Source organism: Ictidomys tridecemlineatus, chromosome 5 (assembly GCF_052094955.1).
Source record: "Ictidomys tridecemlineatus isolate mIctTri1 chromosome 5, mIctTri1.hap1, whole genome shotgun sequence".
NCBI classification, from domain to species: Eukaryota; Metazoa; Chordata; class Mammalia; order Rodentia; family Sciuridae; genus Ictidomys; species Ictidomys tridecemlineatus.
The window spans coordinates 139,216,253-139,236,100 of NC_135481.1; the positions used below are offsets into that span (position 1 = coordinate 139,216,253).

General features: G+C 38.2%; 1 protein-coding gene across 2 annotated transcripts in view; it reads right to left on the reverse strand.

Moving 5' to 3' along the window:
- The window catches only part of Agbl1 (AGBL carboxypeptidase 1), a 704,812-nt gene that overhangs the window by 554,361 nt on the left and 130,603 nt on the right, over positions 1–19,848 (reverse strand). For both annotated transcript variants that reach the window (XM_078051197.1, XM_013356285.4), the window contains exon 15: positions 12,633–12,786. In XM_078051197.1, coding sequence (XP_077907323.1) covers positions 12,633–12,786 — 154 coding nt within the window. The remainder of the gene's footprint in view (positions 1–12,632; positions 12,787–19,848) is intronic.

The following is a 19,848-nucleotide window of genomic DNA, read 5'->3' on the forward strand; positions in this document are numbered from 1 at the left end:
GGAAACACATGTGCATACCAGCTTGAGGGGAGAAGTTGATGGCTCAATCATCACCAAGGTGGATATGAACATACATTTTAATTATCACATTTTGGACAGTTAACGTGCCTGAATTCAGCTCAGAACCTGTGTTCCTGAATCTCTCTTGCTACTGGAATCAATGGTGAGAGCTCCCAGCTACAGCTTCCAGAGGCTCCTATTTACAAAAGTTTGTTTGGCCAAAAAAAAACTTCCTTTCTACAATTGCTTTTGAAAGAAACGTGATGGAAAACCACCCCAAACAAACTGGAGATTGCCATATCATCTGAATCCATTTCTCTTTGCTCAGTCCAAGCCCTGCTTTCAAGAAGAGAAAAGTGAGAGTGCACACCATCTCAGCATTCCATAAGGCAGGCTTCCAATGGACTACATGTGTTTTGTGCTGAACTGGGAGGGAGGACAGTCCCTGAGCTCAGCGGTGGCTCTCCACCACCACACCCTTTCACCATGATGGTCTTTCTCACCTGAGCCCCAGAGCAATGGAGTCAGCTGATCATGGACTGAATTTCTGAAACCATGAGCCAAAATAAACTTTTCCTTCTCTAAGTTGTTCTTGTCAGTTCTTTTAGTCGCACTGACACAAAGCTGACTAAAACAGTTGTAATCTTAATTCAGAAATTCCAAAATATTTCTTCATTAAAATTCATACTGTCTAGGGAGGAGAAAAACAATTTCAAGAATCATAAGAGAAAGGGTATTCTTTTCAGCAGGAAAAAATGCTATTTCAAAATATACAATAACAAATATATTTATTTCAAATTACAAGCAAGCTGTCAAATTCATATTATCCATTGTAGTAAATTTAAAAACTAGACTTTCGTTTTCTTTTGTAATGGCAAGCAGTAGCATATAAAGTGCAAAGATCAAGGGGTAAGAACTTCCATTTCATGAATAATATTAGTCTAAATAATCTGAGGAATTCTTCAAATGAAACCAAAAAAATGCTGAAAATATTTTTCCCAAAATCATTTTAATGTATTGCTGAATTGGTCCAAACAGATTTTAAAAAAAAATCTGTAGGTACCCCAAAGCAAAGTGAAAACAAAGCAACCTTGGAAGGTGAGCATTAAAGCATGTTTTTTCCCTTGAGGATTTCAAGAAAACCTTGAAGACCTTGAGCTTCTGCATAGAAGGCTTCAAAGTACACGGGAAGCCAGGAGGAAATCATAGGTCCTGCCCATGCCAGGCATCTAGTAGGAGAACCCTGCATAGATGTAAGACCCAAAGGTTCTTCTGTCTCAATTCACAGAAGAGAGGGTCCAAAGACAACTTTTTTAAAAAATATTTTTAGTTGTAGATGGACACAATACCTTAATTTTATTTATTTATTTACTTACTTATTTATTTTATGTGGTGCTGAGGTTCAAAGCCAATGCCTCATATGTGCCAGGCAAGTGCTCTGCCACTGAGCTACAGTCCCAGCCAAAACAACTTTTAATCTCAAAGTTTCCCTAGAACTTTACAATGACAAGTAAGTTCTCACGCAGATTTGAATTCAAGTTCCATATATGGTCGCCCAAAAATCCAAGGCAGGGATTGTGGTCATCCCAGTATGAGAGAACTCTCAGGTGAGGAGCAGAAACAATACAGATATTTTGCCAGCCCAAATTATCTGCTCCCAGGCTCTGGACCCAGGTCAGCTTCCACAGTCCCATGCTCTAGTATACCCAGGGTGCTGTAGTCACAGGCAAGGGTCTACCCCTGTGGATACAGCCTTCATGCAAGTTCTCTGGAATTCAGGAGACAGATTCACCTCAGGAGGTCCTGCACCTGGTCAGCCTTTGTAGACTCAGGATCCACAGACCCCTGATCCACAGGCTCCAAACCCATATACCTACTGACCTAGGCACCAGCACCTGACCAAGGAATCCAGCAGGAAACCTTCCCAGACAGCCTACCAAAAATCTCTGGATCAATGAAGTAAGAGTTGGTTTTTCAAAAAAGATGAAATTAACATGATCTTTAACTAAACAAAGTGGGAAAAAAGAAGACAAAATTATAATTATAAGTAGAATGAGGCATTATAACTAATATACTATGAACAATTAATTATGTGTCACCAAATTGCTAATCTAGAACAAACAGATAAATTCTTAGCAACATGCAATCTAACAAGACTGCATCATAAAATAGAAAATCTGAATAGAACAATATGTAAAGAGAACAAATCAGTAGTCAAAAATCTTCCAACAAAGAAAAGCTCACAACCTGATGACTTCACTAGTGAATTCTACCCAAAATGTTAAGAATTGACTCCAATTCCTCTCATACCCTCCCAAACAATTGAAAAGGAGAGAACAGCCCAAAACTTGTTTTTAATGGCAACATTACCTGATACCAGAGCCACACAAGAACACTACAAGGAAAGAAAATTTCAAGCCAATACTCCTAGCAAAGTGAATTCCATAGCTCATTAAAAGGATCATGCATGATGATCAAGTAGGATTTAATGTGCTATAATAAATATAATACACAACATTAACATTAAATATAGCACATCACATCAATAAATGTTATAATGGCATTAACAGAATGAGAGATTAAAATCATATGATAATTACAATAGCTGCATAGAAACAATTACAGTCAATAACCTTTCATGATTTTAAAAAAAACAGGTATATAAAAAATGTACCTCAACATAAAAAAGGCCATGTACAACATTAAAATTGCCTCTGCTAGCATCATACTCAACCTGAAAAGCTTGAAGATTTCTAATATAACAATGGGAGTTCCAGACAGAATAATTGCATAAGAAAAAGAAATAAAAAGCATAATTTTCAGATTTTATGTTGTTATATTTTATATTATATGTTATTATAAATAGAAAACCCTAAAGACTCCACAAAAAAATATTAGAACTAGTAAATTCAGTGAAGTTTCAGAATATAAAATTAACCTACAGCAATATGTAACATTTTCACATATTAACAACAAACTATTCAAAATGGAAATCAAAAAAACAATCCTATTTATGATAATATCAAAAAATATAAATAAAATATGTAGGAATAAACTTAACCAAGGAGGCGAAAGATCTGTACATTGAAAACTTTAAAACATGAATGAAAGAAATTGAAGAAGACAAATAAATGGAAAGGTATTCACGTTCTTTAGGAGAATTAATATTGTTAGAAACCTGCATACTATCCAATGCAATCTACAAATTCAATACAAGTCCTGTAAAAATTCCAACAACACTTTAAACAGAGAAAACAGTCTTAAAATTCATATGGAACTTGCCTGGTGCAGTGGTGCATACCTGTAATCCCGGCGGCTCAGAGGCTGAGGCCAGAAGATCATCAGTACAAAACCAGCCTCAGCAAAAATGAGGGGCTAAGCAACTAAGTGAGACCCTGTCTCTAAATAAAATACAAAATAGGGGTGGCAATATGGCTCAGTGGTTGAGTGCCCCTGAACTCAATCCTGGTACCCACCACCAAAAAAAGAAATAAATATGGAACCACAAAATATCTGGAATAATCAAAGAAATCTTGAGGCACAATGCTGGAGGGAATCACACTACCTGATTTCAAAATATATAATAAAAACTATTGTAATCAAAACAAAATTGTACTTAATTACTTTCTTACTCCAAATATAATCACATTGGGGATTAGGGCTGCAACATGTAAATTGTGGGGAGAAAGTAATTGACTCAAATTCATACATGGGAGAATAACAGGGCAATGAAAAAGGTATGACAGGAATATCAACTTAAATATGTCAACATGGTTTAATATAAAACTATGTTTATCAGAATAACTATGTTATATAGGATTTTTTTTTGTTCATATAAAGTCCAAACAGGAAACTCAACAGTAGATTGGCAAAGATATGCAAATATGTGATTAAAATATATAAGGAAAAGTGAAAGACCATTTGCTACACAATTCCAGATAGAAGTTACTCTGAGGCAGTAACAGTGGATACCATTTGGGAAAAATTCTATAAGACACTAAAATATGCATGAGCAATGTTGTGTTTCTTACGATGGAGAGTGTGTGTGTATGGATGTTCATCTTATTTCTGTTTCTGAATCTATATCTATATGCTATATGAGTTCTTTTGTAAGTATTACATAAAAATGAAGTTCTTTATTTTATTAGAGAAGACACAAACTCTTATTTCTGGCTTTATATTTAATAGCTACATAACCACACACAAGTCACTTTTACTCAGAGGCCCAGGAGAGGCAGTTAGGTTGTTGTGTTCAAGAAATACAAAAAAAGGTGAGTGTGGCTGACTGGTATTGACACAGGGCAGAGGCAATATAATTTAGACTTGACTAAAATTAGAAGGGTTATTAATTTTAGCATGAACACATGGGTACTCAACTCATTAGAGAAGCTCAGAATATATTTCTTGTAGTATAAACAACCAGTCTTACACAAGGGGAATTATATCTTGAAGATAAAGGATTTTGTCTCATTACTTCATAGTCAAAAGAGGAGGTAGAGAAGAGGGGTTAGGGTTGTGGGGTTTGGGAATTGGGAAGCTTTGGTATAAATTCAAGCTCTAACTCCCATTTAGAATATGAATCTAAACATGGATATAAGTATAATTCTCCCCACCCTTACTTCAAAAGGCTGTTGTGTGAAACAATCATTCATACATAAACTCTTTGTAAACAGTTCATTACCTTAAAATGTATAAATCGTTACATTTCATGAACAAATTTATAAAACAGAATGTTTTGGGATCGATTCTGATGAACTATATTACATGTTTCTGGTACAATAACCACATAGCGAAAACTCTGGTTCCCTTGTTAATTGAGAAAATTATTCAGGTAATGCAAAATTTGCTTTATTTCCCTGTGAAATAGATTATATTTTATACATATTGGCTTTATAATTATGTTTATACTGGGTTCTCATGATATTTTCAGGTCTCTGAAAATGAACATTTCCAATAGTCAACTCATTATTCCTCTACAACAGCCTTACTCCCTTTCTTATGTGTTCCTTGTTGATATTAAAGGACAATCAGTCACCAAAACCACTCAATTCTTAGACATGTCTCTTGAATTTAGACTTTTTGTCCCCATTTCCCTAGACCAATCTTCTTCAGGAATTTCATCATCCATGAAGATGACCAAACTAATATTGATCCTCACTAACATACCAAACACACACTATGTGCCAGGCACTGTTCTAAGCCCTTTAAAATCTATGGATTAAAGAAGCCAGTATTATTATCCATAGTTTACAGATAGGAACACCAGAGTATTCATCTTTTCTGAGGTCATAATGCTAATGAATGGCAGAACCAAGATTTGAGGCCCAGAGAGTCTGAAGGCTTAAGGGCTCCATGTCACTACTAACCTGCTTGGTCCAGACTTGCCTCCACCTTACTGCTACAAAACCTTCCTCCAAAACAAATCTGATTTTGTAATTCCTCTATTTCTAATCACATCCCACTAACTCATCATTGCCTTCTAAACAAACGTTGTAATATGAAGTTTGCAACTTCTTAACATGAAAAAGATGGTGGTTTACCATGTAGCCCAACTGAAAAGACATTTCCCCCAACTCCTGTGAATATAGAAGACTAATCTCAAGATGGAGATCATATGGTCCCATCCATAATGTGGGCATGATAATTATGCCCCTTCTTAATACACAAGACAACTTATGAGGACTAAATGATATTGTGTAAAACTGTATAAGATCAAAATACTTATATGATAGGATATAAGCCAAGTTATTTAACTTTTATGTTTTATGATCTTTCCAATCCCCTCCAAACCACCTTGGGAGGAGGAAATATCGGGGGCCTTTTATTGGAGTGACCAGGCCAAAATGGGAAGCAGAGAGGACATATTCAACCTATCTAAATGTCATAAGAATTTTCAGGATTTTTTATTAAAATAGAATGAGATTGTTGTGAGTCACTGCTTACATGCATACAGATCAATGTGTATGAGAACCAGGAGGAAAACCAAATTTAACGTGACTTAGATGTGTTTTACATAGTCTCCTTTTCATTATGCTCAAAAAAAAACTCAGATTTTTCTTCAAATTGGTTTTGGATTCCCAACTGAGGTTTCTCTGAAAGCAAAGCTCTGTTGATATAAGTCTACCATGTGCATGGGGCTTACACAGACTACCCTTGTGGATATAAATCTTCCCTTAATTTTACCATGTGGATAAATCCTCTCTGCTCTGTGCCTCCAATGCATTTTATTTAGCCTGTTTTAGTATAACTTGCTGTATTGTAGTGACCTGTTCACATGACTTTCACACACATGCAAACACACACACACACACACACACACACACATACACACTCCTTGACATGTGTGACAAGGATTAAATAATATTTATCTCTGTATTCTTATTATCTGCCATGATTCCTTGCCCTAGTTGCCTGAAAAGATGAAAATCCCAAATCAAGAGAAAGGTACATTGCAGTTTCTCTAATTCTAAAATATTTTATTAAAGATTTCCAGGGAGAAAAGACATTATATTATTTTTTTTCTTTTTAGATAAAGACATTATATTCTTACAGTTAATTTTTTTAGCTCAAATATTTGTCAGAAGCATCACTTAATAGGAAAAAAAATGGCTTAACTGGGAGACTGGAGGCCTGAGATCTACACTATAAACAACTAGCTGGCCTACCTAGGCAGGTGAGCCCCCATCTCTGAGCGCCATCCCCTACGGCCATCTGAGACATCAGAACTGGATAGTCTCTCTGGATTTTTAAACTCTAACTTCAGTGATCCCATAGTATTATTTAGCCCCACATGCCTATGGGAGGTTAAAGAAGGGAAAAAAAATTTCCAAGAATGAGAGGTTTTCACTTCGCTTGTGTTTCTGTTTTGTTTGGACCTCTGTTGTCACTTCTAGCTCTCCCCTCATACCTGATCAGGTGCCTCAAAAAGAGACAAAGGCCAGAGAGGATGGAAAATGATTTGTGAAGAAGCCAAAAGGGGAATTCTGTAACTGTGTATTTTTCCACTCCATTCTAATTTAAAACCACTTACAAGTGACAACTCCCAGCCCCAGGCAGGTGCCTGTGGTAGCTCATTACACCCTCAGGACCTCATGTAAATCTTTTTTCTGAGAATAGCTATTGTCTTCCAAGGAAAAGCTTTTAGCATAATGGCAGGCTGAATAGAACACTGCTTTTATAAGAATATCTTTAAGAAAAAGAAAAAAAAAAAAAGAGAGAGGCATTCTTTAGCAACTGCAAATGCAACCTCAACTTTCCCCCATCTCAGGTCCCCTGGAAAGAACAGCATGTGTGCCATGGGAGACTGTGGCAGTGGAGTGGAATTATCTCACCTCCAGAGACATATAAAGGTTATGCTCTGCTCTTCTAGGTTTTAATAAATGCAGGGTGGAGGTGTCTCAGATTGCAAAAATAGCAGATCCACCCCCTCCCATCCACCTTTGTTATTTCTTGGCTTCTCACCAGTCTGTGAGCTAGTATTGACTATTCACTTAGAGAATGAGAATTTTCAAGAAGAGAATGATACTTTCCCTCAGAAAATTCCCACAAATTAGTTCCTCCTCTCGTATCACTCTCAAGGACAGTCAAGACACTGTTGTTATGTGGGATGAACATATAGATGTCCAACATACAGGGGGGGGAAAGAAAACTCTTGAGAAAAAAGAAATGAAGCATCCATCACAGAGATGCAGGTCTTCAAACTAAAATGGGATTCAGTTTTTGCTGGGTAGAAATGGTCATTTAGAATATAGCTTCATAGGGGAAATGTGGAGAAGATGGAAAAGTTAACAAAATGATGGAAGACCTCAACAGGTAGTGTGCTGCAAGGAAGTGTATTTCTAGGGAACTATTCAGTGAAAGCAGTGCCTAGGAGGCAGGGTAATTGGGAAAGTGGGATAGAGACCTGGAGTCTCCTTCAATGACTACTTACTGCCCTCCTGGCCCACAGATGGATATCCCCCTTCAGTGAGGGGCCATCTGCAAAATGGAGATAAAGACAAGAAGTAGAGAGAGTTCCAAAGGTCAGGAATTTCCACACAAGGCAGCACATTCTGTGTGAGAAAAGGAAGAAGGCAGAAATGGTTTAGGGAATGGCTGAGTCTTGGGAAAATATAGCACTCCCCTTTCCAAGATTGGGTAAATAAGGACCTCCACCCTCGCCCCAAGGCTTTCTTTACTCTGACTGGATCTTCAGTTGTTTAAATTTAGCATCTTCTCTTGGTTCAAATTCAGGAAAGTAGAAACCACACACACACACACACACACACACACACACACACTATTTCTGAGAAGTATTCAAACTAAAGGTTTCCAATTTCTAGCTGGAAGTTGTATATGCAAAGAGTCTGCTAATCAGAGTATCTAAGAACATATAATGTGTTAAAAGATTATACTAGACTATGTAATCATGCCAGCATACCATTAACCAATGTGGACTAGTCTCAGAAAGCATTGAAAACAATGACCTGGGTTGATCTTGCCAACCAAATCTTATCTCCAAACTTGCTCCTGGAATGTCTTCTGTCACAACTCGATGGAGCCATTGTCCCATTCTGTTAGATTCTGTTTGCTCCTTCTTGTTTGCTCTCTGATAATGCAAATCTCAAACATCCTGGGCTCCTTTGACATACCAAATTTTGCCAGTTAGGGAGGACCTGGGCTTCCTGATTCCCCAACACCTTGTCCATCACTGTCTCTGACATTGGCTGAACTATAACCCCTTCTAAAGACTCCCTTTCATCATCAATTTCTTCTCAAGCCTGTATCTTCCACAATGGCTTCAGTGATATTCTCCCAGAATTTCCTGTTCACCTTCCCACTGAAAAGGGCAGAAGTCATGTGTCTCTTGCAGATCTGCCAGCATCCTGATTCTGAGGGCTGAAATCTCTAAGTGTAAAGTAGTGAGCCTTCTCTCTCGGGAGCATTGCAAGAAGGCATTGTCCTCAATTCTCAGGGCAGTGATAAAGTATACAGCCGGCAAGTCCAGTAGCTACTGAACTGAAAATAAATTTATCAAGAAAGCAAGGCTAAATATTTGCAAGAAAATAACTTAAAAAAGAAAAGAAAATGCTCCTGAAAAATAAATCAAACCAAATAAATGTTTCTGGGAGACTCTCTGGAGTCCAGACCCCAGAAAGGAATAAAAGTAATCAATAAATTGTCCTCAATTATCTCCAGGTCTGGGACTTGATACCAAACCACCAGGGGAGCCAACCTTGAGCAGGAGAGTTCCCCCCATGGGTCCCATAGCCATGTTCTTATTTCTTGGGTTTCTAAAATAGGACTCAAGTGATAATCCTACACAGGGGAAAGAAAGTCTTTCAGTACACAAATCCCTCTTTATGAGGGGTGAGTGGCAGCCACTGAACCAGAAGCTGGACAAATCACAGCCAAACAACCCTACTCCTAGCAGAAGCTGACCCGGTCCCAGGGAGGCAGCAAGCAGGTAAGACAATTTAAGCTCACCTGGAGGGAGGCCTGAGGCAGAGAAATCTTGAGCTGAGGGCTTATTTGCTGTGTTCTCTTACTAAATCAATACTTCACATTCCGTGGTTCAAAGGAAGTCAAGTGGTTTTATATCTGAATTACAGGCATGGTGTTTATATTGTTCTAGGTTCCTTTTCAATTTTTTTTTTAACTCAGCAATGGCAGGTGTTCATGTACATATTGCATACCTCCGTAAAATTTTGTTATTAAGGCCTGAGACTTTGTTCCCAGCACCCCCCCGGGGGTGGGGGGGGGCCAGGCCAGCTGTGCAATTTTCAGCTCTTGAATCTCAGGCTGGGCCCAGAGAACCTTCTCTCCTCATTCCTGACATACTGCCAGAAACACCACCATGAAAATGCTTCTATTAGGTAAGAAAGCAAAATTCACTGTGAGCTGCAAGAGACGAGGATTTTTGTGCTATGCTTAACATGAGCTGTTTTGACAACTATCCTACCCTCTAATTTGAAGGCAGAACAGGGAAGAGAGGAAGTGCTGGCTTACCAGCTGAGGCCAGAATGTTGAATCAGAGCATGAAGATGAACCCTGCACATTTGCTGTGTGCATACACACTGGAATCAGAAAAGCAAGGTCTAAAATCTGGCACCACCATCCATCATGGTAGTTAGCTTTCCTAAACCCCTCCTGCCCTATCTGTAAAATGGGGGTTCCTGAAATTAATCACCATAACAGATACCAATGAGTCACATAGCCCACACAAATAATATTTTCACTAAATTGACTAAAGAGTTCAGAACTCTTCTATGATTTGGAGAAAGGATGGTTGTATAGATACCCAGACTTTGTCACGTTTTAGCTGTATGACTTTTGATCTCTCCCAGGACCAATTCTACAATTTACAGGATTCACTACCCAGTGAAAATGCAAGGTTTCTTGTCAAAACTTCATTTTTTTTTTAATTTGAAGCTCTTTCTTCAATTTTTCATGTTTTTTAGAAATTTTAATTGGCACATATTCACAGAGTACTATGTGAGATTTAAATACATGTATATGATAGGCAAAGATCAGATCAGGGTAATTGGCAATCTGTCACCTGAAACATTTATCATTTTTTTTGTTAGAAACATTCAAAATCCTCTCACTGGATATTTTAAAATATATAATTAATTATTGTCAACTATAGTTACTTACCATGCTATAAAACATTGAAAGTTATTCCTCATATCCAATTGTACCCCTGTACCTACTAACCATTCTCCCTCTCTCCCTCCCCATCCCCACCTCTACCACGCTTTCCAGCCCCTGGTAACTACTACTCTAATCTCTGTTTCTATGAGATCCACTGTTATCCACTACTTCCACATATAAGTGAGTTTGTACAATATTTATCTTTCTGAAACTGATTTACTCCACTTCACATAAAGTCCTCCAGTCCCACCCTTGTTACTGCACATTCCTAATCAAAACTCTTTAAAGAAAGTCAAGATGGTAATAGAATGTTTAACAAAGCGCATGGCTCCTCTAAGCAGGGGGCTTGTGCAACATAGGGCTAGCAAGGCCATGAAGACAACCTAACTATTCCTTTCACTACAGTCAAAGCTCTGGATCCCTCAAGCTCTTGCTCAATGATCATTTCTTGCGATTGACAAAAAAGCAAAGAAACAGCGTTCCTCTGACCATCATAAGCATTCTCCTCTCCCTGCCCCCAATACCTCTGGAGATTAACAATGGCTACAATATTAGCAGGTGTTTAAGAGGGAAAAATTATAATCACACTTGAAAGTGTATGTTTATTCCAATGAATCATATAGACAGCAACTAGAAACCAGAGTCCTTTGATTCATGTAAGAATGTACTAAGACAACACTTCTCTGTCTCTTTTTTTTTTTTTTTTAAGCTTAACTGTTTCCTAGGAACCATTTTGTAGGGAACTTCACTGTTTCAAGTCCTCTCCTCAAAGTAAGAATGATCTTTTTGGTTATAACATCAACAAAAGTACCCATGTCCGCATAAGCCAACCTGTAAACACAAAAGCACCCCCATGTTATAATTACACAATGGGGTTCCACTTTCCTCCCCTTAGAAATGGACCTTTCAAAGCACAGACTTATATGCAACCAATTTCTTAAATAAAAAAAATATTCAGTGAAGATTTTTCCAGAAGAATTACTGTCTCTCAGCCCCTAGTACAGTTCATCTGCCAAGTGGAAGACCCTATGACCATTAGAGAAATTGCTCTTAAATGCATAGAACACATAAGTTTTGAAAAAAACCCTTATTATTCATTAAACCATGTTAGGGCCTCATTAATTCAGATGGGATAATCAGTTGTTGATTAGCCAGGTTGTTAAGCATCATTGTCAGGTGTGATGGGGTGTGAGAAATTACATTCTGTAGCCACCAAAGAGTCACCTGAAGGCCATTAGCACTTCATCAGGTAAGGAGTCATCTTCTGGGGATAAATTAGCTGGGTTTTATTCTTCAGACTTCTCTTCCATCTCCCAGACTTCTTTGTATTGCAAAGCATTCTTCATTCTGTTTGGTTTTTCTTGCCTTCCTAAGTCTGGAGCTACATCAGAAGCCGTTCTCAAAAGCGTGTTGATCACAAGTCAGCCACATAATCACGACTTGCATATTGAAAGGGCATTGTGTATCTGTGTGTGTCTGTTTATCTGTGTCAGTGTGTTCGTATATTCTGTTTCTGTGTGTGTGTGTATGTGTGTGTGTGTGTGTCTGTCTGTCTGTCTGTCTGTGAGTGTGTCTCTGTGTTTGGTTTGGTCTGATGGTTGTTGGCTAGAGCCTCCCTCACACTCTCAGCCTGTCAGACCAAGGTATATGGGTTCTCAAAGGGATTTTTCAGCCAGGGCTCAGAAACTCAGCTTCAGAAAAGTCCCTGGATTAGAAATTGGAAAAGATCCTGGTTCTGTTTTCAGAAAGGAAGTGACTGTCATTACTAATCTGCTCTCTATCCTAGCAAGTCATTTCATCTCCTGGACAGTTGGTAATTCATTTTCACTCTCTTTAACAACAGAGTGACGTTAATATTTACCCTTTATGTCACACCAAAAACACTGGGAGTGTATTTTTATAAAGACAGAAAAGTCCCTGTCAGTTTATGGAGTGGTCCCAGAACTGCAGAAGACACTGCTAGCCCAATTGTCCAAGAAGAGAGTTCTCGTTTTACTCACGGAACTGCTCCAGATGGTCAGTGCTGCTGGACTCTGGCATGGCTGTGATGGTCACCAATGGACATGGGTTCCCTCCCAGAGTGTGGCAGAGAACCTCCTGCCGGAAGTAGACTTGCCTAGGGTTGATACTTTTTTCCAAGATGTCGAGGTGAGTCTGAAGCAGAAATAAAACAAGCATGTACATTATTAATATATTGGTAATAACAGTCATAGCAACAGATAATGTTTATTAAATCCTTAGAGTTTACAAGTATTTTTATTGACCCAATTGATCTAGTAGATAGTGGGCATGGAGTGATTGAAAAGAGGCTGTTCTTACTATCTAGGAGAGTCCTAATGAAGCTGAAGAGAAGCATCTTTCCTGCATGTGTCTGCATAATGGAAGATCTGTTTTCAAGTTGCACTGAAAGTTTCCGTGAAACTTTATGTTGCCCAGAAAGGACATAAAGCACCCTTCCTGTCCCCATCACATGTGAAGGGTGTGGTGGGTACCATAAAAACAGAGCACACCCAGAGCACTGGGAAGTGTGAGATGAGACTTCAGTGTGCACACAGTGTAACGGGACTAAGCGCTGAAGAAGAGTTATGACCACATTGAAGGAAAATGACAAGCAATCAATTCCAGGTGATGGCTAAGCTCACAGAATAACCAAAGAGTAACAACTGACGCATCCCACCATGCCTCCCCATTTAAGTACTCATTAAAAACACAGAATGATATAAAAATAGACTAGCCATTGAAATCGGGACACCTGATTAAGATCCGTAAGACCTCTAAAAATATTTTCAGTAACAAAACAGTGGGATTAATCCTACACAGACAGGGTAGGGATTTCCCCCCAGCCTTCTGCATACCCTGTCTGGTTACACTGACTTCAGTCAACAGAGAAGGTGCTGCCATTCTTCACAGCACAAGAACCTCAGAGCACAGAAATTACCCTCCCACCCAAAGATCTGAAGTTCTCACTCCACCAGGTTGGTATTAATAGGGTCAAGGAGAAACCATCCAACCTGATCCTTGACAACAAGCCTGGTGGATAAATGAAGTAAATATGCATGTCAGTCTTAAGAAAACATTTATAAAATATTCATAAGTAGATTTTTAAGAGGGGAGTAGTCCCCCAAAAGGTAGTCGAGGTGTTTACACATGGGAAGAATTTACTGCAGAGGTGGTGGCTGAACCATATGCCCCAAAGATATCCATGCTCTCATCTTCAGAGTCGTGAATATGTTACCTAGATGGTTCCAGAGACTTTCAGATGAAGGTCTACTTGAGATAGGGAGAGCATCCTGCATTACCCTGGTGGGGCCAATCTGTTCACAACAGATTAAAAGCAGAGACCCTTTCCTGGATGCAGAGAACCAAGCAGATGGCAGGAAGAAAGGACTCAGACTGCCACTGCTGGTGTTGAGTGCAAGAGATCCCAGGAATACGAGTGCTTCTAGAATTTGGAAGACAAGGAAGTGGATCCACCACCAGAGCCACCAGAAGGAACACCACCCCACACCTTGATCGTTGTCCAGGGAGACTTGTGTCAAATTTCTAAAGAGTTGTAAGACTTTTTAAATATATGTTTATATTATTTAAGCAACTAAAGTTTTTGACCAATGGTTACAGCAGCAAGAGAGAGAGAATACACCTGATATACCAGGAACAAGAAAAAGAATGTCTTAAGTAAAAAATCCCAGCATTTGAGTAGGTGTAAAACCTATTTACACTCCACTGAATAGTCAAGTTCCAAGGAAAAAGAAAAAGTGCCAAGGAAAGAAAAAAATACCAGAAGATTCTGTGGCCTTTCCTCTATCCTTGGGAAACTTGAAAATTTGACTCGCAATCAGAGCCTCCTTGCAAGTGACCAAACTGGTGGTTTAGTTATTATTGCCCTGCCTTCTTCCACACAACTGTACTATTGCAGTAGACTCCCGTCCAGGAAAACAGAAATTACAAATAAATGGTTATTCCAGGAACATCCCATCAACTCTTCAGCAGAAAGCTCCAATCCATCTTCGACTCAAGACTCTGAACACCCTCCTCAAAACCCTTGCCTTACAATCTAATCCCATTATACCATGCTCCTGAACGAATCCTAATGGAACCCCTACCTTAAAATATCTGCCTCTAACTCAGACTTTATGTTTCAATAAATATCCTGATTTCGTCCTTCCTCCTTGAGATACTGTGAAGACTCCATCAATTTTCTTTCTTCCTTGGTAAATATATCAATTTTCTACTATTGCTAACCAAATTACCATAAATTTTGTGGTCGAGATAACACAGATTTCATTAACCTATAATTCTAGAGGTCAGAAGTCCAACATAGGTCTCATTGGGTTAAACTGAGGAGTAAGGAGGGCTGTGTCCCTTCCAGAGAATCTAGAGGAGAATCCTTTCTCTTGCTTTTTCCAGCTCCTAAAGGTCACCTGCATCTTTAAACTCACAGGGACTTCCCCCACCATCAGAGCCAGAATCTGCATCCTGCCAACCTCTGCTTCAATGCATCAGATCTTCTCTGGCTCTCTTTTCTCATTTAAAAGGATCCTTATGATGACATTGAGCCTAACCTAATAATTCAGCAGCATCTCCCTATCTCAAAGTCCCTGATCACATCTGCAGGTCCCATTACCATGTGAAATAACATCTTGACAGGCCCTGGAGATTAGGATTTGAACATACCTAGAGAGTCATTATTCTACCTACCACATCAACATAACCCATAAACTCTGCCTTATAAACAGGTTGCTCTGGTGAAAATTCAGAGGCCCAGCACTGGACACAATACTAAATAAATAAATTGTAAGGAGAACGTCCATCCTAGGTTCAAGATAAATGAGAATTCATCTGAGGCCCCTATATCTGCTCTTTGTACATTATTGTGGTTGTTTATCAAGTAAAAAATACCAGGTATTGACAAGATGTACGTGCACTAGCCACCTGCTGATGGCTTTCCTAGGCTAAGATGGTACATACTCAGCATCATCTCATGTACACATAGTTCCATCATGAAAGACGCTATGCTTGAAAGCCCAAAGTCCTTCCCTGTGTTCTTTCTTATGGGTGAATTTGGTTCTGGATACAGCCCACTCTTGTATGTATGATTGGCAGTCTAAACCAACTCTCCTCACTGAGCAGAATAGGGCTTGCCCCCTACAATTCAGATTACTTTTTAAAAGGCATGCATTTCCATGTATGAGCCTGTGTGTGTGTGTGTGTATAAATAAACCTATTGTAGATATATCTATATGAACAAAATATCATTCTTGGGTCATACTTCCTTCTGCAATCATATATGGCAGGGGAAATGGTATACCTCTTAGGGTTAGAAAGTAGAAAAGATTATAACTCAATAAGCCTATACCTAGGCAAAGTTTGCACATGAGCAAATGTAGCACACATGCTCAGATAAGCAAGAGCTGAGAAAACATGTGACCTTATCTTTACTGACAACATTGTTGTGAAAACATAATTCAGCTGCCTCAAAATCAAACTAAAGAACAATACAAAAGACAATAATAAAAGTTCAGTTAAACAAGTCTAAATGACTATCTAAAACATGGTTACTGAATAAATACAAACAAATATTGTTTTAGGAAGAAACCACATATCAGTAAAATCTGATTTCATCATTTGTTATAAAAAATGAAATTAAAAGGAGGCATATGAGGGGAGAATAGATTAAAACAAAATACTAGATTTTCAACTTACAGGGACACAAAAATATCTAGTTCTTAAAAATGGGTTAGAGCAAGAGGGCAGGTAAGAGGGCAGGGGCCAAGTCAGAGTGCCTGGGTTACACTCTGGCGGTGCATTCTGGGAAATCTATGGAAATTCTGTACTTAACTCTCTGTGAATTGGTTTTCTCATCTTTAAAATGTGCATAAAAATGCCATGGCCTACCTCATGCAGTAGTTGTTAAAGTTTAGTTTTATAACATATCTGAAAAAAAGCCTGTCACCTAAGAAACACTCAATGTATGTAAGCTGTTATTGTTGGTGGGGAATTATTAGTTCAATGCATTATTTTTAATAATTAAAGGGGAAGTGCTAGTAGAATTATAAATGCTGAGGGGAAAACTCAGAGGAAATATGGTCCACATTGCATTTAAAAAAAAAGAAGAAGAAAGAAAGAAAGAAACAGCAATGAGACATACAAAAAATCCAGGCACAAAACCAAAATGACAGACATAACAATAAAAACTGTTCTAAGTATAAATAAGTTAATCAATCTGATTAAATGACAGAAATCCTCACATTACTTTTTCTAAAATCTCATGCATGTTGTACATGAGAGATGTTTTTTTTTTAAAATACATGGTTTGAATAAGAAACACTTCTAAATTACCTCTTCATTTTGTTTGCCTCTACTCAAACGTTGTAAAGGAGAAATATTGAAACTAAGAGGATAAACAAACATAAATTAAAGCAGGAATGGCAATAGTAATATATGACAAAGTCATATTCAAGATCAAGTGCATTAAATGGGATTTAAAAATCTTATTTTGATAAAGGGCACAATTCACAACAAACATATAAAACTCATAAATCTTAAGAATCAAATAACATGGGATTGAAATATATAACACAAAACTGCAGAAGGAGAAAAATAATTATACTAGGAAGGGGAAATTTTTATAAAGCATCACAGTCTCGGATAAATCTAGTACAGAAAAGTAAAGACAGCATTTGAACAATACTCTATGCAAAATAAAGAGTATACAAAATATATGTCAGACTTCCTCTTTACAGAGAACATTTTTTTTTGTATTTTTCTCAAACATCCATGAAATTATAACAATAATTAATCATATATAGGGCTTTTAAAGAATAAATCTCTTTCAAAAGGTAAAAAATAAAACATACAAACCACATTTTCTTAGCATTAAAAGAAATTAGACATAGGGAAAAAATGGTTTTTAAAAGAGCAAAAAATGAAACAACTATTTAGGGAATAGAAAAACATCTTCTTCAAAGAAGGTTACTAAGGACATTCATAAGTTGGAAAGCATATCAATCTTAAATTATTAAGCAGAGCCCTAATATAAGAAATAGATATCTGGGTAGCTCAGGAGAGATGGCATAGAATGAGAATAAAAATGCCCCATGAGTGTCAGCTGGGTCTCTCAGCCATCCTAGAAATGAGAAATCCCAGCACCTTAGTTAAGAGAAGATGGATAATGCTGGATTTAGATTTTACTCTCTGTGATTATAAACAAATCATTTTATTACTTTCATAAGTGCCTGTATGAAAGCTGCTCCATTGTTAACTTTTGAAATTTGGACTTGGTGGCCCTTATCGCACGACTACTAACAAGATTCCAGGCTCCAGAAAGTAGGAAGGAAACTTTGGGGCAGCATTTCCCAAAGTTTAGTCTTCAGAATGTTAGTAAGTGCTGGTGTATGAAAAGGAAGGGGAAGGAAGCAGATAATTCATAGCCAACACACTTGGGAAAGGTGACTTCAATAAAATGACAATATTTTCATGGTGGTACAACTTCCCAGATTCTTTAATATGCCATGTATATGTGAAGAAAAACGAGCACACAGTGCTTCATGGATTTGTAGGACCATTAAATTATTTTTCTCTGAATATCTCAGGAATCAGGAATGTTACAGAATATTCTTTGGAAAATACTATCTTGATCAATTGTTTCAATGAGCTTGTGTGTGCCCCCTGCCCCATCAAAGTCATCGTTTGGTACTTGATACCAAGTGATTGAAAAATAACAAAATCTAGATTCTATAAATCAGATACAGGAGACAGATTTAGCAGCAAATTTTTCCATAGAAATCACTAAGCACCATCAGCTATGGAGAGAAAAAAGTCAAACCGGCATGATGGTGCCCACCATCCACAGCACTGTTGCTGTGCCATGCTCCCTAGCAGCCAACGCAGGAGAAGTGCTTTGAACATTCTCTTCCCCTATGAGTTCTCTGTTAACCTTTCCATTATCACATTTTCAATGATTAATAACATTACAACTCAACGAATGCCTAATCTTTTCACTTAAGCTTATTTTCTGTAAACCACAATTTGTCGCCTCGTCCTCTCCCTGCACTCCCCAATGAAATCCATCTCCCATTGGACCTCCCACAAAATGTGCACTAAATATGGAACACCTGCACTCAGAGGGGATTATTTTGGCTCCAGTCAGACTGAAGACCACTAGAAGTAAACCCATTATACATTTCTGTTGGATTTCCTTTTGTAGACAACGGCATCATCTTCTTCCAGAGATGATCTCCAGGTGAGTACTCCCACCCCAGGTCCAGGAGAGCTCTGTCTGATTGGATATTGTTGGGACCATTGAGGAGAGAATAAGGACTTCTGGATGAGTGTGCCAAGTGACTGTCATGATAGCCTTGTGGAAGCCACGTGGGTGGGTTTCTTTATAAAAATGGGAATGAGTTCGAGGCAATGATGGCAACCACCAGAGAGGTTGTCTGCTTAAAAGAAAATCTTATCAGTGAAAGACATCAGGCCAATAACTTTATCCTGCAGCCTCAACACTGGAGTCTTCTGTCTCCCTTTCCGTTATCAACGACTCCCTTAAAACTTCCATAAAAGACTTGCCTCGACCTCAGCAGGTGACCCACTTGATGGCTGCTGACAGAGCAGGAAGCACTAGGCACTTGAAAATCACTCATTTCTCATTGTTACCACCTACAGGACTGTACTCTCTTCCCCTAATTGAGAAAAAAGGTCCACCACTAAAGAGATGGCCTATTTTATTTGTGTGCTGCCTATTTCTCAGTTGTCACTTAAAAACATTCTTCAGAGAATGAAGGACTTTTTTATCATAAGGGGGAAAAAAAACCCCAACTTTTAGCAAAAGAAAAGTTACAATGTGCATTCTCAAATTGTCCCAGGCTGAAAATACTACCCTCTCCAACTTAAAGGGACTTATATTTGGTTTCTTTGTTTTGTTGTTTTTGTCGTTTGTTTGGTTGGTTGGTCTTTTGTAGTGCTGGGGTTCAAACCCAGGACCTCACACAGGCCAGGGAAGAGTCACAACCTCCAACTCCAACCTCCACAACCTCCAACTCCAGGGACTTAATTTAAGAATGAGAAAGGAAAAGGAAAAAAAAAGAGTCTCTAGATATCTGCTCACAGACTTAGCAATTATAAAGAAAAGAGGATCCTATTATCCTTTTTCCACTAAAAATAAAGTTTTATTACTGATTATTTAGAAGAGAGAGCAAAGAGAAAATAATCATAATC